At 44.2% G+C, this 23,933-nt stretch overlaps 1 protein-coding gene and 1 long non-coding RNA gene across 7 annotated transcripts; one reads left to right on the forward strand and one right to left on the reverse strand.

Moving 5' to 3' along the window:
- The first annotated feature begins 97 nt into the window (after positions 1-97).
- On the forward strand, positions 98-5,083 carry LOC125907437 (uncharacterized). 2 transcript variants are annotated; one of them, XR_007452644.1, is made up of 3 exons: positions 98-1,566; positions 1,749-2,171; positions 4,776-5,083. It is a non-coding gene; the product is annotated as an uncharacterized LOC125907437 (long non-coding RNA). The 2 variants fall into 2 exon arrangements; XR_007452643.1 differs by having other exon boundaries at positions 98-2,171.
- LOC120959666 (sodium/potassium-transporting ATPase subunit beta-2-like) lies at positions 4,677-23,587 on the reverse strand. Of its 5 annotated transcripts, none has more exons than XM_040383258.2 (7): positions 23,425-23,587; positions 22,433-22,632; positions 12,268-12,408; positions 9,047-9,166; positions 7,920-8,212; positions 7,678-7,846; positions 4,677-7,612 (listed from the first exon to the last, which is right to left on the reverse strand). In XM_040383258.2, exons 2-7 carry the CDS (start codon positions 22,575-22,577, stop codon positions 7,509-7,511), a joined length of 972 nt encoding a protein of 323 aa, XP_040239192.1. In that variant the 5' UTR covers positions 22,578-22,632; positions 23,425-23,587; the 3' UTR covers positions 4,677-7,508. The 5 variants fall into 5 exon arrangements, with proteins under 5 accessions (XP_040239192.1, XP_040239191.1, XP_040239188.1 ...); XM_040383257.2 differs by having other exon boundaries at positions 22,433-22,637; XM_040383254.2 differs by lacking the exons at positions 22,433-22,632; positions 23,425-23,587 and adding exons at positions 17,806-18,003; positions 19,708-19,807.
- Between the last annotated feature and the right edge of the window lie 346 nt (positions 23,588-23,933).

Here is a 23,933-nt window from a genome sequence, read left to right on the forward strand (position 1 = left end):
ATGCGTTTCGGAAACCGATTCACTATCGGAGCGCTCGATGTTGGCAATGTGAGCGAGAGACAGAGAGAGAGACCGTACGATGGGACCGCAGGGTTTGATGTGCTGGGTTGTGCAGGGTTGTATTGAATTAAATTAGTGCTTTTGTCCTACTGAGAGTAGGATAGTGTTGGCCAAAAAAGGTAACAATTCAAAAGCCTTCTTCAAGAAAAAAATTACAATTTGCTCTAATTTACATTTAGCAGTTTCCTTATTGTATTCAACTCCAATCGAACGGTGCTTCTAAATCACGGATGAAAACCCCTTTAATGAAAAAGAACTCTCCCGCTCTGCACACGCAACGCGACTTAATCGTTTGATAAAGTCGAAACCGGCACAGTACGGCACGCAAAAGATGCCTGCAGTGTTGGACAGTGACGTCACTGATTGAGTGTTTAATGGAACGGGTTTGATAGCAACGTTTCGAACGGTTTACTGATAACGGCAACTGAGGCAAAATCATAGACAACAAAAAAAGTAGAGAAAATTTTACACGAGCCTTTTCTGTGCGGAAATCGATGTATTCTTTTATCTGAACGAACATTTTGTACAAAACGTGTCGTAAGCCTATTTCTGGACGATCCATCGGTTTCGATGGTAAGTTCAAGCTTGAGAGAGTCTTATCTGGTCGCAGAAGACGCATCAAAATTTCGCTTCGAATGTTATTTTACATCGAGTTGAATTAGGAAGATTTTATTCTTATCTTTCAGTTTGAGACATTTTCCAGTCTTAGGGTTTTGCTTCACGTCAAACGTGTTTTTCGTAGTCCACTGTACGATCAACGCACGATGTCGATCGTCCGAGAGCCGTCATTTAAAAAAGGGCTTCTACCCTTTCCAACACAAATTTCAACCCCCACCGGTTCAACACCTTTACCAGCTTTATGCAACCTTCTTCTCTACCTTTCCTCTTCTCCGGCCCTTTCCACCCTTAAAGCCCTATAATAAAGGGCTCCAAAAATTGGCGGCCTTCATGCTCGTGGTGCACGTTGTTGGTCAGGGTTAAATCGTTTCCCAGAAAAACCGACCCGAAATGGATCGTGCTGCGTGTTGTTTTTTGTTCGACCATCACGCTCCCCACCGAAAACCTGTTTTACTGAAACTGCACCATGTCTTCTTATGTGGAGCAGCCCGGGCATTGTTTTGATTCGGTTGTTGGTTGTTGATATCGTCAACCAACTTAGCCCTCAAAATGTTGAACCATGCATGAGAAGACACCGTGAGCATCGGTGATGAACGCTGCCCGGGCACCTTGGGGCTTACCTGTTGATGTGGACTCACTCGCGTCGGGCGGAACTAGTTTCGTTCAGTTTGAGCCGGGCACATCCAAAGGCTACCGGTGGGAACTCTCGCTGCATCGCGCCAGTGCAGATGGAGGCTTGTTACGTTGGAGGGTTCGGTTGATCGGGTGTGCCTATATTGGATGTAATTATCGACGTCTTCAATGTCTGAGGGTGTAAGATGCGAAAAGATTACGCTCGAAGTGAGGCGGCTGATATCACGATACGATGTATGATGGAAGTGGTAAATGGTGGGTTGTATTTTTAGTACCGAGGTCTAGAATGTCCATCAGCTTGCGATTTGCTTCGTCACCATCTGTTTGGTTCGCATACATTAAAACGACTGCCAAACAGTTTGACAGTAGTACATCTTCGTAGCGGTAATGTTGAAAAATTTGCTGTTGAGTTTATTTTAGCTCTCATCGCTCTCCAGGTTCATCATCCTTGAGTCCCATATTTCCGTCATCGCGTGGGCGTAGGAGACATCAAAACCAGAGCTCGAGCGAATTACTACTCGGAGGGTAATTAAACTTGCAAGACAGGGATCGTACACCACGGCTTGTTTATGATACGAGCGAACGATATTGGTCAAGGAAATGACCAAAGCTTGTGAATGTTGTATGTGTTAGAGTCGGTTACATTGTCTTTAAATATCGCAAGCATCTGATTTGTACATTGGAAAAGTGAAAAGTAATCTGCTTTACATACTAGTGCCACGCTACTCATGAGCGCAGTAGTAAGTCTTCAGCTCTGCCAACGGCTAAACCGGACACGCACCGCACACAACACCTCGAGATCGGCTTAATGAAGCACGCATGCGGACAAGCATGAATGGGATATAACCGGATTGTACCAGGTTCGTATTACCGGCCCCGACCATCTCCATCCGTTCACAGTCGTAAATTTACCCCGCTTCTCGCCGGTGAGTTGACATATCGACACACTTACCATGTTGCCACGCTACCCCGAATGAGTGCCCTTTGCCGTAGAATCGGTGAATGTGATGGGAGGTTAATGATATTTTTTGGATGTTAACATCACCTACATCACGATTGTGAGGGACAATTTTTGATACGAATAATTTGTAATGACATTCAACTTTCATTCTAGAACAACAGATCTCTCCCTTTTCGAGCCGACATAACTCAATTAATACATACGTTCGAAGGCAACGTGACAGTGGTCAACGCAGGATGTAAATTATCTTGACATGATTTTTTGGAATCTTCATTAAGACGAGCCTTTTGCGTATTAATGGAGTATTTGGCAGGGAATGGGAATACAAAACATCTGCCATATGTTGACACGCATGATGATATTTTGATAGGATATCCTAATTGAAAATCAGTTCGAAAGCAAGGCAAAGTCACACAAAAGTCAATGGCCATTGTAACTTTTCGTGAAATTCTGGAACGTTTTGGACGCAAGTGAATCTTTGAATTTTCGCTCACATCAGATCTTTATTGAAACATCATTATTGTTGAACATATCGATCCTGAAAGTCCACTGTCATCGAATGCCGTTCTTCTAAAGGGCTCAACAACTAATTAATTAGACACACGCATGTTACTGTTTGATTTGTCGATTATGCGTTTCAACCAGCCAAAGGCAATGCTAAATGCAGAAGGCTAAATATCTTCGACACAAGCTGTTAACTAGTTTGTTTATTGTCTGGTCGGTCATGCCGAAGAAGATGTACTGTGCTCTAGATTTGGACCTTTTAATGCGCAACTAAGCATTTGTGAAAAACATAATGATTCATTAACCATGAAGCACGTGCTTGCAAAGATCATTTAACGAATTTAGGAGAAGTTGAATACCCACTACAATATGGCGACGAAAGCCGATCGAAAGTGCACGAGTTCCAGCAAAGTTCAGAGCGCCGATAAAGCATTATCTAATCTGGGGTGGACGTTCGTTCCGCAAGGTCTTGCCTCGATTTTTGGCGCAGTGTCCATCAGAGATTACGGATTCACTTCGGGTTGGTCCAGGGTTTCGTGCTGCAGCGCTTTCATCCCAATTGATTTGATTGATACTTTCCGATACATCTTATACATCATGTTGATGGAATGTCAATGAGATGTTGTCTTTTTCGGGCGAATAATGCAGAATCAACTTCCAGACTTGCAGTCCAACTTTGTCGAGCAATGAATATCACACAATCATCCATCTTATCATCGACATTGATGACGTCGACGTTGCCTGTGTCTGGTTCGATATTTTCATGCATTGCGGCAAGGTGTGTGGGGTGTACTTTTTTTTATGATTCAAACGACATAATCAACACTTGTGTGACTCTGATCGACCGCCTGCGCAACGATACGGTTCTACGCGCGAAGAATAAAGGATAAACAACAGACTCGTCCATCAACTCGACTCGAGTTACGTAAGAGCTGGAACAGTAATCGCGACCGGGTTCGGTACCGTCCGACCGGCAAAGTTGATATAATAATTTATACCACCGAATGCACCGAGTTGGAAAGCGAACACACAAGCCAGTACTTCCCGGCGCCAGTGCATAAATGGAAATTTCATTTAATTTCTTCTAATGCATTCTCCTGCCAGAAGCGTGGTCTGCCGCGGTCGCTTATTGTCGTTTTATTTCCTTCGGATGTGTAACATGTTTATTATCATGAAACCGATAAAGATCGGCTATAAAGTGAGGTCAAGGGTATTCAAAATGCAGTTCTACAAGCGGTGAGCTTCCAACGGTGGCTCGAGCAAATGTCCTGCAGCGTTGTGGCGCTTATCAAATGGAAAACAATTGCGTTGTTTTACGTAGACCAGCAGGATGTGTTTAACTGCTGTTAGTGCTTCGTCAGGGGCATGTTGTGGAAGATCGATTGGCAGTCGAATGTCACATCAAGCTGTGCTGGTGTTCGATATTAATTATCGCTTCGAGCAGCGACCATCTCCCTTTGTGGTGTTTTTGTTCATTTGTACAGTTTTTACTAGCATATTTTCTATATAAGTGTAAAACCACATACATTTTAAAAGTTCTGTTTATAAGTGACATCTCCTGCTGGGAAGCATAATATAAGTTTGAGCATGTTATCACTTTAGCAATTAGTTCAATGCAGCAAGCGACACTTAACGCTGCGTACTTGCGCGACTCGTCAATGATAATCGGGGTGATAATTGCTTCCGATGATGATGATACCCATTTGCCACAAGTGTTTAAATGAGAATTACTTTATAGAAGGTTCATCACACACGACCGACGCAACACGCACTCACCCTGTGGCGCCTTCGAAGCTCGAGACGACGACAGCCCATTCCCTCCCACAGCCCCCCCCCCCCCCCCTCCGTTTTTCTAACCCAATATTGTACACTCAAACACACAAATCCACACAACGCGATATGGCCTTTCCATTTTGTAATCTTTATTCGGATCGATTGGTATTACAGATACACAGGTTCTTCTTACAGTTTGCTGACTTTGTTTTCTTTGCAATTATAGCACAATCTATAGCAATGCTGCGAAAAGCGCAAAAGGATGGCCGCTGGCTCGGTACGTGAGGCGGTGTTTGCATCCCACCAGAGCTGTTTGCTGTCCGTGCCGCATCGATCTCTACACCGTACCTCGCCGTACGGAGCACGATGAAAGATACCAGAACTACTGAACGGCGACTGTATGCTATACCGATTTGTCGCTCAACCCTTTTTGTGGGTTTGAGTTTTTTTTTCCTCCAACAACACGTTTGGTGGGTGAAGAGATTAAATTTTAGATGAAGAAAAGCTAAATAAATGTCTACCTATCTTCGGTAATGCTTCTGCCTTCCTGCATCTACCTTTGCTACTGTCTTTTAGATGTCTGTTTCGATGCTTTTTGCAATCGAGATTCATTACATGATGTTGGGAGGGGAAGAGGGGGGGGGTTTGATTGGTAGGTTGATTGATATATTATCGGTAGGTAATTTTTTAATGTTGAAACAAACAATAGTAAAATTAGAGCGGAATTTAGATTCCTTGGACGAAATGGTTCTACAACTCTTGTGGGGAAGAATAATTTATGCAATAATAATTTGAGTGTTTTAGTGACAAAATCGAAAACAACCTTCTGCTAGTGCAACACTAAATACACACGCGTGCACACGCACACGGTCAAGCGTGCTGTGCGAGATACATTAAAAAGGGAGGGACACACCGAGGGAACTAACCTGTACAACTATTCTACAAAGGGGCAAACCGTTCGAGCGCGACGTTCTGGTTTGTTTGCTGTTTGGGAAGAAGCAAGGACATAGATCAAATGCATATTTGCTCTGTATTATCTCCGAGCACATAACACACATTCAAATCAACTAAAACATACGTTTAGTAATGCTTCAAAAACAAAGGTGCAACTAACTGTTGATAATCTTCACGATTCACTTTTTTCCATCCCTGATGTTGAGGTTGTCGAGCCCTGTCGGAGCTTTTGGTTCGAGATGACAGCGCCATCTAGCGGGTAAAAATAGAAACTCCTCGCTTGGCGTTGGTGTTCTGTAGCTTTTGCAGTTGAACGAATGCAACGGATTTTGTAGAGTGGTTCCAAAGATAGCTAACATCTGTCTACGAAAAACTACTATTGGCACTTGAGTTATACAGTAAAGAATACTGGGTAAAAGACATCCAAAAGATGAGCTATTGCTACGTTTACGATTTCCGTTTTTTTCTTCTTGAGATATACGATCGGAATTCAAATAATTGAACGCTTTCTAGTCGCTATGCTTATTAGCTTTATGTACGATAATTGGCATACAACTTCTTCTTGTTGAAAATAGTTTAACTAATAAGCATGCGCTTTGCGTGTTGGCAACAAATCAACGTTCAATTAGTGAATTCGGAGTGTACTGTAGGTGGTGTAGTAATTGGTTCCAAGACATCTTCCGACTGTCCATTAGATTTGATCTACTGTAGCGTGTTTTGAACGATTGATGTTGTTCCATTATTTACTATAATAGCTCCCTCTTATTACTATTCTACAAAGATTTGTTCCCATGTGATCATGTGATTTGACTTTTGACAGTTTTGTGCGTTTTTTTTAAAGCAGATAGAAAAAAAAATGAATTTGTGCGTTTGATTCGGCTATCTATTGAGGTGGGATATTGTTGTTGTGTGGCACTCGCTCTCTCTCTCTCTCTCTCTCTATCTCTCTGTTCTCTGTCATAACCCTGCTCTACCCGAGTACAGTAGTACTAAAACGAACAGATCAATGGCGTCGGGAGAAAAAAATGATCACTCACTAAAACATGACTAAACGATGAAATTCGTTCGTTCTTCGGCGGTTATGAATAGTGGGTTGGATATTTTTAGTCGCATCGTATTGCTCAGCTGGCAGTAGTACAAAAATGAACGGGGTGGATAAATACGTGTGACGTAGTGGATGCTAGTGTGGAGTAACGTACTCGTCTTTCGCTTCCGTGCATATTCAATTGTTCCAGCATCATTTTAAGATGAAGCAAGCCATTCGCACTGTGCGTGATCTTGACACCGCGACGACGATTTATTTACAGATGTACAAGAGCCGTTCTCCTTGAAATTACCCTTTACATGGTTACTCTCGCATTAAAAACCTAACCTGAATACCTTTCCTGGTATTACGATCGCGGAGATCTTCAAGAGCGGTATGCTGAAGCTGTTGATGATTGAACAACCTGTAGATAACGAGATTCGTGCAAGCTTCATTCAAGCGTACGAAGAAATAGAGATTCTTTTAGGATGTGAAAGCTCTAACGTGACGACAAAGAGATTATGTTTCTAAAAACACTAACCGCTCCCGCGGGAGCTGTTTTGATAGGTGGTAAAACGAACAAAAAAACACGTAGTAGCAGCACAAATTCCATAACGATCTATATAAAAAGTAGTTGCATGATAACGATTGATAAAAATACTGCCCGCAGGCTTCCTCCCGTATGCAAACACGCTTTGCATCGCAGTATATCGTGGAAGAGAGATGGTTTCGTGATGGTGAGGGTGCATCGAACGGAGCCAGCATCCACGATGCAAAACAAACGAGATTCTAGGCGCCGCTTATAGCCGCTGCTGCTGCTGGCACGGTGTAGGTTGGTTTTGTAGGTAGTCTTCTGGATCTTTCGGCACACCACGCGATCAACTGCACCGGGCAGTACCGATTACCAGACAGAATGGGACAGGCGCACGATCGCATTGCGCCACTACCCAGGACCCATTACGTGGAAGCTGCGAGATCGATTTAGTCAATCATCAGCTCGAAGTGGACCGTTCCCATCCGTTCGTGTCTGTCGTGCTTGATGTTGTGGGCCCAAGCTTTGCACTCAATGTTGATGATGATTCCACCTACAATGAGCACGTCAGTTAGTAACGCCTTTGTCAATAGTGGATGCTGGCAATCCGATACTTACGAACAGGCCGCTCGAAGTGCACCGCAACCAGCGGGCTCAGATAACCCTCCGAGTTCTCGTACGGGTAGTAGTAGCCGGGGAATCCGCGCCGCGGATAGTACTGGATCTGGCCCACGTTCTCAATGTCGGCTGCGTTTTCACCCTCGCACGAAACCCACACAGTGTTCATCTGGAATGAAACCGGTATCAGTACACAGATGGAAAGACTCGACACTTCTGGATTGACTCGATATCGGCCTTACCGTGTGCAGTTCCTTCTGTTCCTTCTCCTTGATGTAATCTTTCAGATCGGTTGGCATGTTCGAGGGCAGGCTGCTCGACTCGTTGTAGAACTCTGGCACCCAGCCATAGATTTTGTTCAGCTTCAGGAATATGCACGGTGCGCTCTTGTGGTAGTTGTAGTGGTTCTCCAGCGTACACGGTCCGTACTGCTTAATGTCCACGTCGCACACCATACCCTTCGGCGGAGGCTGGTTGTAGTCGCAGTTGTAGATGTTCTGACCACGGCCCGATACCTGTCCGGGAGTTCGGTAATCTGTCCAATAGTGATAGAGAAGATTGTGCCAATTTGTGTTTGGAACATTAGAGTTGGATACTAAACTCTTCCCTTATTGTTAATGTAGAGCTAACGATGCCCCAGTCCCAGGTGTCATTCAACCGTTGCATTCTGGCGAAAAACACACTAAAATCACATGTTTGCTTAGGACCGGGGGCTGGGAACAAAAAGTCTAAATATAACTTTTCAAATCCCAAAGCCAATCCCAACCCAAGCACTCGAGATTGTGACGTCCTTTCCCCATTAATTGAGGAGCAAATATTGAAACGCACAGACCTCGTGATGTGTCTAGTAGCGTCCGGGAGGGATGCTGAATTAAAAGTACCGAAAGTGTAAAAAAAAGGATGAAACCATGCATAAAATATCGCTCCATTGCGATCATCATGTGAAGAGCACGGAATTGGTTGGTTGTTATGTATTTTTGTAATGTTTAGCTTCTCGGTACCAGTGCCCAGAAATCGGTGATGCTGCGGTCTCATATGTTCGAGCCGCAAGCAGCAAAACTCACTACCGTGGTTCAGTAGTGTACCCCGCGTAGTGGACACTCTCAACTCGATCGGGGTGTAAATGTCATAAACAATACAAAAATAGAAACACTGCCTCACTGCTTCAGTGCTCCCAGTGTTTGCAGGGATGTGCCGCGAACGAAACAGCTGGCACCGCTCCATTGATCCATTATTTTATTAATTAGTACGCTGTGTTTTTCTGCAGCGAAATACCAAGCGAGTGTATAGCTTCCCAAACCGTCGTCTCTCGTGATCGCTGCTGGTGCTGGTGAAAAATAACACCGGTACCTGTCACCGTGATTCTTACCTTGCAGAAAATCGTCCAACGCGTCCGTCCACATCTTGTAGTTCTTCTCGTCCGTGCCCTTGTACCAGATCAGCGTGCTCTCGACGTTATCCTCCGACGGTAGCGGACGGAAGCCCAATCCTGTGAAGCATGCCAAGAACAAGAGAAACAGCGGCATAGCCGTACAGTAAGCAGGAGTAAATCTAACAGGCTAAATCTAACATTTAATCGTATAAAGTCGCTCCAACCCAGCCACCAACTTCGTTTCACGGTACATGGTATCGCCCTTTAATAATGTCGTCCGTGCTTTTTTTTGCGTGCCCCTACCAATCCCCTCCGGAAATGAACCACAGTCTCCAAAGGGTCGATTATGCGAACAGAATTACCATGCACAATTTATGGCGAATCGGACGCTAGCTCGGTCCCGGGCAAAAAGTACCCCACGCGTAGCGAGAGCAGCATGTGCTGTGTGCGGGGACTGGCTAGTCGTTTATGTGGCCGCCGAGCATTCGGTTCGGTACGGGATTTGCTTCCAGCAGCCGAGTAGAACATCATCAAAGAGCCGTGCGTGAGAAGGACGTGCGTTCTTTGTTGTTGTTACTCTGCCAAGCCTCCCGTGCTGTTGCGTCCTGTTTGCGTACTACGCAGGCTGTTCTGCAGTACGTGCTACGCGGAGTAGGAAAATTTGATGGAGGAAATTCTTTGCGCAGGAGCGCGCCGCCCTACTGCAGGAGGGAGTAGCAGCAGCAGCAGCCGGGGTTTTCGCTGCACGATGCGAGATTGTCGGTAGCGAAAGTAGGTTAATTTCCCTTTCTTTGTGTTGTGCTAGGCCGTTTCGTTTAGGGATGCTGTGTCGCTAAGAAAATTGGCGTACGCACCCACGGTTCATCACCACCTGTGTGAGTAAAGGGGAGTGAGAGGGGAAGAGGACAAAGGAAATTATTGCACACGCATTTCCTGAGCTCCAAAAAATGATGCACATTTCTTTTTACGAGCCTTTCTTTTTGATAAAATCTTTTCCACAGAGCAGTGGAGCCGTTGCTCGAACCACACAGTATTTGCGACCCGATAGCACCCACGGGGAAATTCAATCAGCAAAGGAAAATCATACATCGAATGGGCAAAAGGATCCGATGCACTTCGTTTCGCCAATTCCATTTGCCAGTCCAAGTTCGGGTGTCGATGGCTCAATCGTGCGTTTTCATATAAATTTGCTTAGTTCCGGGGCAGTTTTTTCCCGGGCTTTTCTCGTGTGCCTCTCTGGCTTCGTTAGCGGGAACGCTTGCCCACTGCTAACTGGTAACCGTGCGTTTTTTTCGAAATCGGGTGGAAAAAGGACGCTACATGCTGCTTTGTGCATACGGAATCAAAGTCAAATGTAAATTTATGCTGCGACGTTCCTGTTCCTTTGTTGATAAGGAAATCCTTTTGAATCGGATCGTGTTCGTATCGGTCCTGGGGTATGATGTAAGAAATAACAACGTCTTCACACGAAGACGGGCGAAAAAAGGTGCAAAGAAACATTTCTGCTGAAAGTTTTGGAAATAATGTTTGATTGAGTCGAAGAATGGTTGTCAAACGGAAAAAGGGATCTGAATGTTCATCGCTGATAAAGTTGAGTGAGAACCTGATCAGGGAAGAACCTGATGAGTTATAATTGCCACTTGAATATTCATTACTAGCCATACACCAACCTACTATTTGCAACAAATTGTGACAGAAAATTGTTGACCGAACAGTTTGTTTGACCATTACAAGCTCATTTGTTAAACAAATTTGACGGATTGCCATGAAATTGGCACCAGAGAGTCGTGACCACAATTGTGGCTCCACCGAAGGGATATTATTGTGATAAAACTCGCTACAACCGTACTGCTAGTGTTACCACTCCGAACAATGAATCGTTTCACAGCATCTCATGTAGTTGTTTTATTGCATATAATTGCAACAAGCGTTGAATTTCATACATGTGTAGTCTCTGTCCACTATCTTTATCCATCCTCAACGCATGACTAGAAAGAAACGTTCTCGGGGAACCACCATTTTCTCCTTCTAACCTCAAAACATCAGTTTGAGAGTACATCATCACTGGCACTCACACTTTGCGCGATCGAGCAACCGCGAATATCACATTTCAGGGTTGTCCGCCCGGTCTGGCGGCTTATTACGATGTGAAATAATTTGATCGTCCGCTTCCTGCCATTATGCAACTCGGCAATTGAATGTGCCCTCGAACTGTTCACCATCACCCTGTCCCACCCGCTCGCTATCCGGATGCTGGATGGACACGGTTCCGAAGCTTCAATGGCAGATAAAATAGAAGAATTCATTCAGATCACATTGAACGCGAATCAGTTTTGTGGCGAGGTTGAGGCTCTCTGTGGGAGCATGAAATATATTCTCGATCCTAATCATAGGTGCGATGCGTGCGCACTCGTTGGATTGATGGACTAGAGATTTTGCATATGCAAATATTGATCGCACAGAATTTGTTTCGGGTTAGTTAAAAATGCGCTTTAGATCATGTATCTCAGCAATGTATGTATCTCGATCGTCTTACATCCGTCTAAATTATGCTCGAACCGTTTTGCAAACAAATTACCGGACAGCAACAAGTAAACACCAATTTGCTACCGCGTTTATGGCCCTTTGATTGATTGATCCGTTTTCAAATGTCCAAAACCTTTGCAACAATGATTGATTTGCATGAGACAGGAAAAAGGCAACTCCCCTCAGCAAGCAAATCGCACACATCGTTCTAGATCATTTTTCTTCAGCTCGTTACGGCGGCGTTCGTTGCAAACTCTTCGCTCCACCTCCACCGAAAGCCGACCGATCGGTAGCGCACACCACAATGTCAAACGTTGACCTCGATACAGGTTTTCTCGTTTGGAAAAGCGTTCAACCATGACGGTAGCCGATGGCAATCGAGTACCGTGCGTGCCGCCGTAATGGAGCGTACATCCAATTGGAAGCACGAGTAGCTACTGCAGGCCTGATCCTCCGATCTAGCCCGACCTCAGCGCCCCTGGTTCAATCGTGGGTTTGACCTGTCATTGATGAAAATTTTGCTAAAATTATACCACCCGTTTATCTAATTATAGCCTGCCTATTTGCAAGATGGTGGAACCTACTTAACGATGCGGGTCGAGTGTCGGAGAGGGTCGTTTTTAAAAATATCATTAATGAAAACCCAGAGCAACCGCGGATAAGTTATCGGGGGCGAAATTGATGCCACTCACCTGGATTGGTACCGATCAGCGACTGGTCCATTTGCCATTTCGGAATGCGGGGATCCAGCGTCTGGAAGAAGACCCACATGCAGACGGCCACGAGCGCGGCTAGGACGCTGTAGAAGACGATGTAAAAGATGCCGATCTTGGCTGTAAAGAAAAAGCAAAGTAAAGGATGAGTAATCGGAATAGCTTGAGCGTATGTGACATAAATCACTCCACGATGTCTGACACGTTCGCCAAATGATTATCAAATTTTAAGGTTGTATGTGCATAATCCACCATCCTTCCATTCTGCATCTTGCATGATTTGGCACTTCTTTGGAACGGTTTAGTGTCGTAGCTAACGATTCGTAACGGACGATACATCGTTGAGCTTAAACAGCTACAATAACAGCAGCACAAAAACAGCAACCCGGCTTTGTCCGTTTTGAGGTTAGGGACATGAATTGCATTGAGCTAGTGGATCACCTTTGACAGCTTCTGGTGTGGGGGACAGCCTTGGTGCGGCTCGATCACTCTATCAGCGAGTGGCGAGACACGTTCAGACGTTCACTTGCCGGTGGAGGTAATGGGGAAAGGCACACGAAGGCTTCCATACCAGCATATTGCTGACAGCATTACGATGCCTTTACAAGGTGATAGGTCCGGTAATGTGGTTCGGGCCACTTTCGTCTGGTACGCGGGTAGTCCGTGTGTAATTTTAACAGCTCAATATCGTGGCTGTCGAACATCAAATTGTTAGTTTCGGTGCAACTATCTGCCCACCAGTAGAATGCGCTGTTCGAAATTCCTTGCTCATCCAACTTGCTAGCCGTACAGCATTTCGTAACACCAAGCTACCGGGAGACGGCTCGCAGTGGCCTTCTCGCATTTCCCGTCAATCTCGCGAACGGATATTTAAAGCTAAATTTATGCCAGACATTCGCCTCCTCCACTACGGCTGTTAAACGACGAAATGGCAAAAAATCGAACAAAATGTCAATACGCTTCGGGAACGGGACAACAGGTGCATCGGTGCGCGAAGTTACCGAAGGGTGTAAAAATACCGCCCAACAAATGTGACATGTCCACCTTTGGCAGAAAGTGTCCCGTGTACCGATGTCCAAAAATAGGGAATTTTCTATTATCTTTTTTTATTATTTTTTTGTTGCAAAACTAAGTACGAGAAATGTAGCCGAAAAGCATTTTCCAATTTCCTGTCAATGAGATCCTGCTGGCACGCTCCAAAGCAAGGAGATACTGTACTGTATGGTGATAGATGGATTTGGATAACATGACACCGGGAAACATTATCCATCCAATGTGTTGACAGCTGCTGTCGGTGAGAAGTTACGCTCGAATATGGGTTGATGGTTCGGGTTCAATTTGTTTATTTATGGCATAGCTGAGGCAGCAAACCACTTGTTGATTGAATGTGCACGAATTAAGCGTTAAGCGTCGCTCCATCGTTTTTTGAATAAAAATGTTTTGAAGTTTAACAATGCTTTAAAAACACCATTCATACATAATAATTGACATAGAAAGTGTTGATTTTGACATAAATCATTCGATTATAAACCCATTACATTGAAAACTTTTTGATCCACCCAATGAATCTCCAGCATAGGGGAGGACACCACCTGTTCGCCAAAGGGGGAGAAAAGATCGGGTGATCGTGCATTGCACACTCACACAAGCTCACACGCACACCTTTGTAAGATACAAAGCGTGTTCTTTAGGTTGAGTCACCGGCTTTACCACTACATCTGTACCGCAACCGGTAAGATTTGATCCATCCTCTGTGACTAACACACCTTCAATATCCACACTACAGACGCCACCAGACATAAGCAATAGAAGCAGCAACACGGTAGGAAAAACAAACAAACTCCTGACACATTTCAAACACAGGGTGTACCGTTCTCGCGGGAAAAATGGGGAAAAGAACATGGCCGAGTGAGCGGAGCGGGGAAATTAAAAACAAAAACAACGCGCTTAGCCACCCTTCGCTCCAGCCACGCACACACCAATCTGTTGTGGACGCAGATGGTTGCCATGTGAACCGCGTGCCCCCTTCATTCATGCTATTCGGGTTCCACCCTACCGCTTCGATTGCATCTGTATCAGTGAGAACGTGTTGGTGGGGTAGTTTAAGGGTACCGCACCCTGGTGGCTATAACCAGGCCGTTTCGTGACATGGTCCGCTTTGAGGTTACGCTGTCTACCGTCCCTCATGTAGCAAGAGGGGGAACAATTCGCGAACCCGCCGACTAGGGGGAAGGAGGAGGGATGGAATTGGAATTGAATTAATTAATCAAGATTGAGTTTCACAATAATTGCAGCACGGGTAGGAGAGTCGGCGAGTCACTCTGAAGACCGGAGTCATACCGGAAGGCAGATACGGGGTTAAGTTGAAGATGCGTACGACAGTAGGTCGTGACCTCTAGAATGATTGCCCCTCTCAAACCCGCGTGGTGTGAGGGTCAAATGGTTTGGTGTGGTGTGAGGCTAGCGAGATATTGGAGTAGCAGCAGTAGAAGAAAGCAGGCACAGAAGGAGATTGGTTTATGATTTACGATTGACATTTTCTGTGCTTCGAAAAAGGCTCTAGCGGCGCGTTGGCAGCTACAAGACACCATGCTAGGCCAACATTCGTTTGACAAATGACAATGTCTTGTATGTGTGTGTGTATGTATTCTGACCCGAAAAAGAATGAAAACCGACACGACCTAATCTGGCTCAAGGGCCCAAAAAGGAAAAGGATTATCGCCATTGTTTCGTTATGGCTTCGAATTATTTACAATGCGACTTCTTGGCGTTGCCTATCACTACACTCTAGTGAAGCAATCTCGTTTATTGCGATATTAAGATCTTCTCTCTTTCGATTGCTGCAAAGAAGGGGCAAGAAGAGGTCAACCTTGCGAATCGCGTGTTACATTCGAACGGCAGAACTCACGTTCGTTGGCAACATTGAGGTGCATTATTGCTCAAGGTTTTCGCTTCAAACTTATATTCTGCAGACGTTGTTGAAGAGCTGACCTTAGCCGAGGCGTTTCGCGTGTGATCGCAACACGTCCCTCTGATCGTCACTATGGTCATAGTGCACCAGCGCCGATATTCGTTTCGGTAAAGTCTGTTGTTGTTTGCTGATGCACGCCTGTGTTTTCCTTTGATAAGCACATTTATCCGTTGCATGCATGCTCCCGGACTGTCGGATGACTGTGTTTGTTTGACGTCTGACGGTGGGCGGAATTTGAGACGGTCGCACTAAAAGTTTAAACAACTGCAGAATGCAACGCGCGTGTTAAATGTGCTGCACAAAGGCATTTGATAAGCATCGTTTGTTCTTAATGCACAATGGAATAGGGAAAGAAGACACAGACGTTTCAGGAGAAATGGTTTGTGAATCGTCTTCTGTTGGTTTTATGCATGTTGCAAATCATGTTGCAGGTTTCTTACATTTAGAATGGACATGCAGTAAAACATACTCAAAATACTCCATGCATAGTATCAACATCAACAGCTTAGTTTCTCCACTAACCATTAAAGCAACTAGCAGCTTATCTCGCTTTTCCAATAGAATCGCCTGGTAAGCTCCATCGATCTGAATCTCATCTTTTCACACGCGTGTAGCTTTATTAGCACATTGTTTATACACGCTTAGAACATTCAATCTGTATTGATCCAATTTTTCACTCATAGTAATACTCATATAGATGTTGGTGGTGTAATGAAAGTTAAATAGATTTGGTCGGCGAGAACAGTCCATAAAGATCTCTAGAAACGTAATGAAGGATGCGTTTACAACCGCATCTCATCAAACCGAATTATCTCTCAGTTAAACGCTACGGTATGTTTTCACTCAACCTCTGATGGATTTAGCGGACGGACGGTACCGACCTGCTGGATCTTCTGTAACAAATGAGCTAATGCTAGTAGCCGACTTAGAACAAGCAATCGTTTGTTCGTCCATATCCATCAAACGGAGTGGGCTAAAGGTAAACATAGCGTACCGGTGCGTCTGGTGGTGAAAAATACCCTTTCTGAAATGTCTATCGTGGTTTAATTTATTTCCTCACCGAAAACAGTTTTACGTCACAACTAACCCCCTTAGTGCCCTTGGACCATTGTACATATGTGCGTGTGTGTGTGCGTATATGTTCAGGTTTCTTTAGCGTGAAATCTCGTCCCATAAACACTGGTTTGTTTTCTACCTTCAGTGAATGTTAGCAAGGATTTTGAAGAGGGAACCAGGGCGGCATGAAGGATTAGTGGGGGAATTCCCGTGCAGAAGGTAGGGTTTCGCAGCTTCAAGAAAACAGGTTTGTGCCAAGAAACAGGAGTACGGTTGAGCCTCCCGCTGTGTACAGTTTCGCGTCAATCCGCGCAAACACACACACACATCAAGGCGCATCATCAAGGTGAAAGAGGAAGAGGGGAGAGAGAGAGAAGCTTTGAAGAGGAAAAAACCTTCCCCTATTTAGATGTAATCCATGCTGGTTATGGTCTGACTCTTTCCCTCGCGCCACAATAACTATATAGCGAACCGGTTTCTCTTGAAAACGGCTGTTGGTTTGCAAAATGCTATCGTGATCGTGATAGGTTCGAATTCCAAATTCATCATATTTGATTTCGAATGTTTTGCAATGATTTAGCTGTAAACTTTCCTATGTTGTCAATTGATTGGAGAAATCGATGGATTTTTATTTGGAATTCTGCTGAACATTAATAATCTTTAAGAAAACCAGATCGCTGGCGGATATAATAGAGCCAGTTTCTCAAGCAAACTCGAAAATGTTCGATCTCAAATTATTTGTAATAAAAACAACTGTATGCATAGGCTTAAATAAACTTCACATTATGTTGATCATCGCCACACCACGCGCGAGCGGCCGTCTTTACATTTCTACTTCACGCATTCAACGCATCCAGGGATAAGATCTCGATTCCGATCAGCACTGGCCCTATAAATCCCATTGTTGTTGTCTATTGACAAAGGCAGTTATAAAATCTTTGCGAAAACTCTCCTGCAAACGCTAGAATCGCATCCGATCCGGCAAATTCGGTATCGTCCTCGCTCCGGAGCTAGTTGAAGCGGCCCTGCCGGAGGTAATAATCGTAAGCTAAAACGGCAAGTCGGTTGGCTCGACTCGGTAATTGGGTGCCGTAATGGTCGTTAATGACATTGGAGTACATTGGACGGAAACGGCCGGCCGCGTAACGAGTGTTTGGGGAACCGTTTAGTGCCAAACACTGACGTATACGAGTATTTTGGGCCGGTTGGGTTGGCTTGGACGCGTGCGACCGACCATCGTACCAAACGTGTCACCTGAGAGTTACCAGCAAGGAGTGTGTATCGCGTTTCCAATTGGATTCAATTTCATAGTTGGATCAATTTAATGATAAGGCACCAAAAGAAGGCACCGCTTGCTAGAGCGTTGGAAATTAAGGGCGATAACGACTTTGAATATTACGATATTACGAATTCACTTAGAAAGATATGCTAACTATAGGCTTATAATCGTCCTTAATACTTTTAACCATTGAGCACCACTCGAAACTTACCCCAGGACGTTGCGTTGCGACCAAGGACCGTACCCTTGTCGGAGTTGTAGAGGAAACGGTGGAACGGAATCGGATCCGGTTTCCTACGCATGAACGATTCATGCTCGGGCTCCGGTACGGAGGTTGTAGCCGGCGATCGGGACTTGGACATGGTCGGATATTAAACACAGCCTAACACTCTATATGCCACAGCTAATACTGCGAACCGAAACGATAGGCGACTATTAGATAGGGGTCAAAGTAGGAATACGCGTTGGGTGAAAAATAAGGACAGCTGTCAGACGGTTAAAAATCTATAGCAATCACTAGTACCAAGAGGGCTAGACATTGTACCAAGTTTTCAGTTCACAGGAGGGGGGATAATCGAGTGCACTCATTTTAACAAGCGAATCACATAACCACAAACAAGTGACAGGTTTAATTCGAACGATGGCTAACGTACGTCACCGGCATCACAAAAACGTGGTGCAAGGACATGCGAGTCGGGCGGATTCTATAATAATCATCCCCTTCTGAGCGGGCACTGTCCAAAATTATACTTTTGATCTCAGACGCACGCACGGTAGCATTCATAGACGAAGATCACTGGTTCGTTGTTGTTTGTTGGCGTGCCAAGAGCAGAAAGGTGACATAAACGGACGGTTATAATGTGGAGTGGTGTACCGGGGAGTTGGTGAAGAACAATAATTTAAATTTACATTTTATTTCAGTTCCCCACACGTTTGCGGCACTCAACTGTATACACACGTTCACAACGCCAGACACATATTCTACCCCTTAAGCACACACTCGCGCGTACACTCACACACAAACGCGTTCATGAATTTATTCTTGCCGCACGAAAAGGGAGACTTGTCTTAACGACTGAGGCAACGCGACAAAGGGCGCGGCATTTAAGGGAGGCAAAGGTAGAAACGTCCGTTCATGTCTGGGGTGGACAGCAATGTCCCTGAAGTGTTCTGGTTTTAGGACTATTTTATTTTTTGTTTACTCAGTCCAAAAAGTCTGATCATGAAAATTGTCAGGAAGGAAGATCAAGGCGTTTTCTGATCGTACAGGAGCCACCGCAGGTAACAGCATTTACATCGAACAGGTATCGAAAGGAAAAGGTATTTGAAGGAGAAGAGAGAGAGAGAGAGAGCGAGAGCGAGATAAGGCGTTGGTAATGATCGATCGTTTTACAGCACAACGCTTCAAGTGGCATCTTTAAACAGGTATGGACAGCTTCACGCAGGTGAGGATCGTACCAGTAACGCTCATCTAAACATAGAGCAAAAAAACCCAATAAGACTAGAACACAATTGATATCGTTTTGGTGAGAAATTAAACGCGCCAAGCTCCGATTATGCTTATTTTTAAACGCGTTCCCGGGGTTCGGCTTTTAGACGGGTGTAACTTGGCGCCCTCCCCCCTCTTTGCTTCGCAACCCTGAATCATGGCCCACGACACACTTTAACTAGGCGGGGTCGATGAGTAGCGATGTGTTGAGCACTGGCGGTGTGGCCTTTGGCAAAGGCATAAGTATTTTGCCGATTCGCGATTTCAACGCACGCACTCACGCACGCACCGTCGGGCCTTTGGCGTGCGGTTCAACTGTTGGTGAAATTGTGCTCTATAATAATTGCCCACTCGTATTGCACTGTCACGTTTTTTTACACAATTTGTGGCATTTTCAACATGAGCGAAACATTAAAACACATTTTCTTAGTTCCTAAAACTATCACGATCACTACAAGCGATGCTGGCCAATGCTAAACCTAATCGAACAGATATGGACACAATGAAGGCATCTACCCTATTCTAAACCCAACTGAACCCTTTATGGAACAATGAACTGGCTGATCGCCACTGATCACAGAACACAATGCTTGATCTCGTAACGGAGACCAGACATCAACACACCTTCCGAGAGCGACCGACCGAGAAGAGCGTCTCTTCGGTTCGAGAGTAAATTATAAAAGTGTTTGTATTGGGCCCAGACGCTAGCGTGTCGAAAGTGAGACACGCACTATAGGGCAGTGTCGCTTAGCAGGTGGTATGTGCGAGTGTGTTACTGTGTAAATATGAAAACGATAGCTTGTAGGATTTGTAGGACGAATTCATGATTAATTGCAATATATCCAGATATCGAGCCGGTCTCGTAGTACAGTCGTCAACTCGTACGACTTAACAACATGCCCGTCATGGGTTCAATCCCCAAATGGACCGTGCCGCCATACGTAGGACTGACTATCCTGCTATGGGGGGAAGTCTATTAGTCACTGAAAGCCAAGCCCACAAGTGGGTACAGGCAGGCCTTGACCGACAACGGTTGTTGAGCCAAAAGAAGAAGAAGAAGATCCAGATATTTATTATTTAAATCATAGAATGGAACAGAATAAGTATAAGCGATTCTAATAAAACAATTATTCAACTAGAACATTTGGATAACATAAAGTGATAAAATAACAGTAGCTAGTTTGTACTGGTAACATAAACAGATTCTCGAAACACAAAAACCACAAAAATAATGTATAATCATTCCAGCAAACCAATTAAACTAGAGCATGATATTGTTTAAAAAGAAATATGATATCAACCATAGCCAGGCTAATTTCGGATTCATTTTTACACACCAGTTTCAATTGATTTTGCACTCATTGATGGTTGCATTACCAAATACATATAGCTTATTTCTAACATACTTTGCGATTTTCGTTTGATTAATTATTTCACATGTTTGTTAAGTCTGACGCATGTGGTTTTGATCACCTCGTTTCTCAAATTGGTAATGTCTAGCGTTAAAAATAAAATAAATTGTATGATTTTTTTATGATTTTGTCCTATAGTTATTCATTCGTAATTGTGTACGAGTGAATGAAAGGGCTATCGATTGAAACGAGATGGAAGCATATTTCTCCGAACTGAACCGAAGTTTTCCGATGTTAAACGTGGCTAGGGTGCAAGAAAGTTGAGCACTATTAGTTATATTTTCAAGCAAAAGGGTAATTTTTATTTGTGTATATATTTTTTGAGCTACAGTGAGCTACAACGTTACCTGAATGGTGATGTTATTGTTGATATTTGTTTTGTTTTGTTACTAGCGTGATATATTCACTCGAAGTTGTCGTACAATTTCAACACGAAGGCTATAACGGATACATAAATAAAAGCCTGAAAACTATTTAATAAATTACCGGAGAGGCAAAGAGCTGAACAAAAGTGGTTGTATCAAAATTGGTGTAGTTAAAGATTAATTGCATAAAAGCAACTTTATGTTAGATTTTTACACTCTATGATTAAGATTAAGAAGGGAACCGCCCCTCCGTTGTACAGTAATCAACTCTAAAAACTCAATAACATGCTCGTCATGGGTTCAAGCCTAGAATGGACCGTTCCCCCGTAGCAAGGATTCGCTATCCGGTTGCATGGTAATGAATTCAGTCTCGAAAGCATGTATAGGCCGGCTTGTCCGCGTGGTACGTTATGCCAAATAGAAGAAGAAGTATGATTAAGATATCAATGAAATTCATGATGGGAAATGCCCCACGGCCAACCTACGACGCATTTCTATAAAACCTAGTCTTTGCCTCTGTCGCTGCAGCAATGTACGCTTATGGAACTAATAAGATACGCTTATGGAACTATAATAAGATAAACAAATTAGTCATGTTCTACAACTAGATAGTTCCACGATAACAACCCACTTTTGCACTATCCCTTTAAATGTATACCCGTGTTTTGCCCGAGCAGGAATAGACAACGACAATATTAAGTATTACAGCGTAAACCCTTTTCGGGTTGTGTCGTTCCTTGGATATTAAAAGAAAAATACCATCGCTCTCTAATGCTGTCTGAAAGGCAGAAAATAGCACAAAAGGGGCGAAGACATCAGTCGCCTCCGTAAGCTTCCGTATCACACGAACCAGCAGGAAGTACGCATTGGTCCATAACCCTTGATCCTTTCACTGCCGGAACGCTAACGCTTAGGAGCATAAAATTCAATACCCAAGCTTCGGCCGTTACTTTGCCCAGCATCCATTATTCAAATGAAAGTAATTTTGCATGCACACCCATTCCGGTCCGGATCACAACAAACGGCCAAGCGCCGCCATCAGTACGGCGCAATTGAGGTGGTGGAAAACGGAAAATTTCGAGGTGCGGGTTGACCTGCTTTTCCGAACCATTCTGTTAGTGAGCCGCACGGTTAGAACATGCTTTCACTATTTCGATTATTGGCACTGATAAGGGTTGAATCGGATGGGGTCGCTGACAACTCTTTTAGTGTTTCGTGTCTGTGTCCGTGCGTTCAATGGGCGGGGATGGATTCTCTCGCATCCATACGCATGTTTCCGGCACGTTCTCGTTCCGGAAAGGGTATGCAATATATGGGAAAGTTTTGTCAAACGCTCCAACAGCACAGCACGTGTTAATGGTGGTGCAAATATTGTTTGAAGTATTATTTAGTCAACTGTGATGCTTTAAATGATTGAGGTTGGATGAAGAATTGTCCTTTAACACGCAGGAAGTAAGCACTTGGTAAAGCTCCGAAGAATTGTCATAATCAATATCAATGTGAAATCCTATAAAATGTTATTTTTTGTTCTGAGCAAACAGAGTCAAAATGTAATGAATAAGTATCACTTACACCAACTAGACGGCGTGCGTCCAAAGATGGCTCCTTCTTCTGAATTCCATAGGAACAGTTGAAAGCTCTGCGCCGTACTCCGATTGTTCGGAGTTCGGTAATACTGCTGGAACTGGTCGAACGGTTCTTCTACTGGCTTCGGCATGGCTGTATTTTAAATTATTATCACTGGCACTGTCACTTGGAGTATAGTGAGTCGACTAAATTATTTTATTCCATTTTCGCGCATAAGAAGAAGACAAAGAAAAGTAAGTAGAAGATCATAAAGTTAGCTCGAATTTGGTAAAAATATTTAGTTCTATTTAGCTTAAAACATAAACAAAGCTAGTTTTATGTGACCTTTAAAATATTTCATTGCTACCCGCGGTTTATTCTTGTTTTTTTTTCTTTTAACAATCATTGAATGAAAAGGAAAATAATGCACTGGACCATATATTGCCCCTTTGCTTCTTGCACGATGATGTCATAATGCTCCTTTATATAGTCACACAGTTTTTTTCATCTTGTTGCAGTAAAACAGTAAGCAGAACAAACAGCGTCTCCAAGTCTCGGCACTTCTGGCACATGGTGCAAAGGACTTGCTATGTTTCACGTATTGTGGCACACTTATGGCATGCAAATCACTGTGCCAAGGAGCAAGAAGTCTCCATGGGGTTCACTGTGTAGGATTCTTCATAGCATTACATACACCAAATCTTGCCTCATTGGCACACAATCCAGTCGTATCACACTTCACAGTATTTTCATAACACATGGAATGGATGAGAAAGACCCACCACATGTTCCTAATTTTATTATGCTTAATATCAACAAATTTCACTGCAGAATCTTTTAATAATATAATATCCATAACACGAATTTCACTGTTGTATAACGCACATATTTTACACTTATTCTACTAGCGCTTTATGGAACGTGATGAACAACACTGTTAGTCAAGTACAGATATCTCTAAATTTTAATAAAAACTAGAACACACACTAAAGACCCACCGATCGTGCAACGTTCGCGGGACACTGCAAGATGGAATCCAAGACGTTTTACTACCGATTGTGCGAACGATCAAGAACCGACTGAAGACGTTTCGCTCGCTCGATCGTATCGGAGGTGGCTTGGACTGGCCTGTCCGTGGTGACCGCGAGCGTAGCTGGAACTGGAGCCCGGCCAGTAAATGTGGCCGCCCCGATCGTGACAGTGGTGTAGGGCAGCGGGACAGCGGGCGAACCAGCATGGACGATCCTCAAGGGAAAGTGTTGCACCGAGTGCGGCGGATTCAGCGCAATCTTCTAATTTAGGAAATGTGCCGTACAATGATGAGCTTAAACGAGCGGTAATTTATTACGGTAGCGCAGGGCAGTGGTTTTAGGGATGATGGAGGATTCGCTGCTGGCATCGGGTCGGCGAGGTAGCCGTGTTTTTGCATAAGCTGGGTATGGTAGCAAAGAAGACAAGGGGCAAGCGCTTCAACAGGAGGATTAGAGGGCTATGGCGGATCATACCG

This window comes from Anopheles coluzzii, chromosome 3 (assembly GCF_943734685.1).
Source record: "Anopheles coluzzii chromosome 3, AcolN3, whole genome shotgun sequence".
Lineage (NCBI taxonomy): Eukaryota > Metazoa > Arthropoda > Insecta > Diptera > Culicidae > Anopheles > Anopheles coluzzii.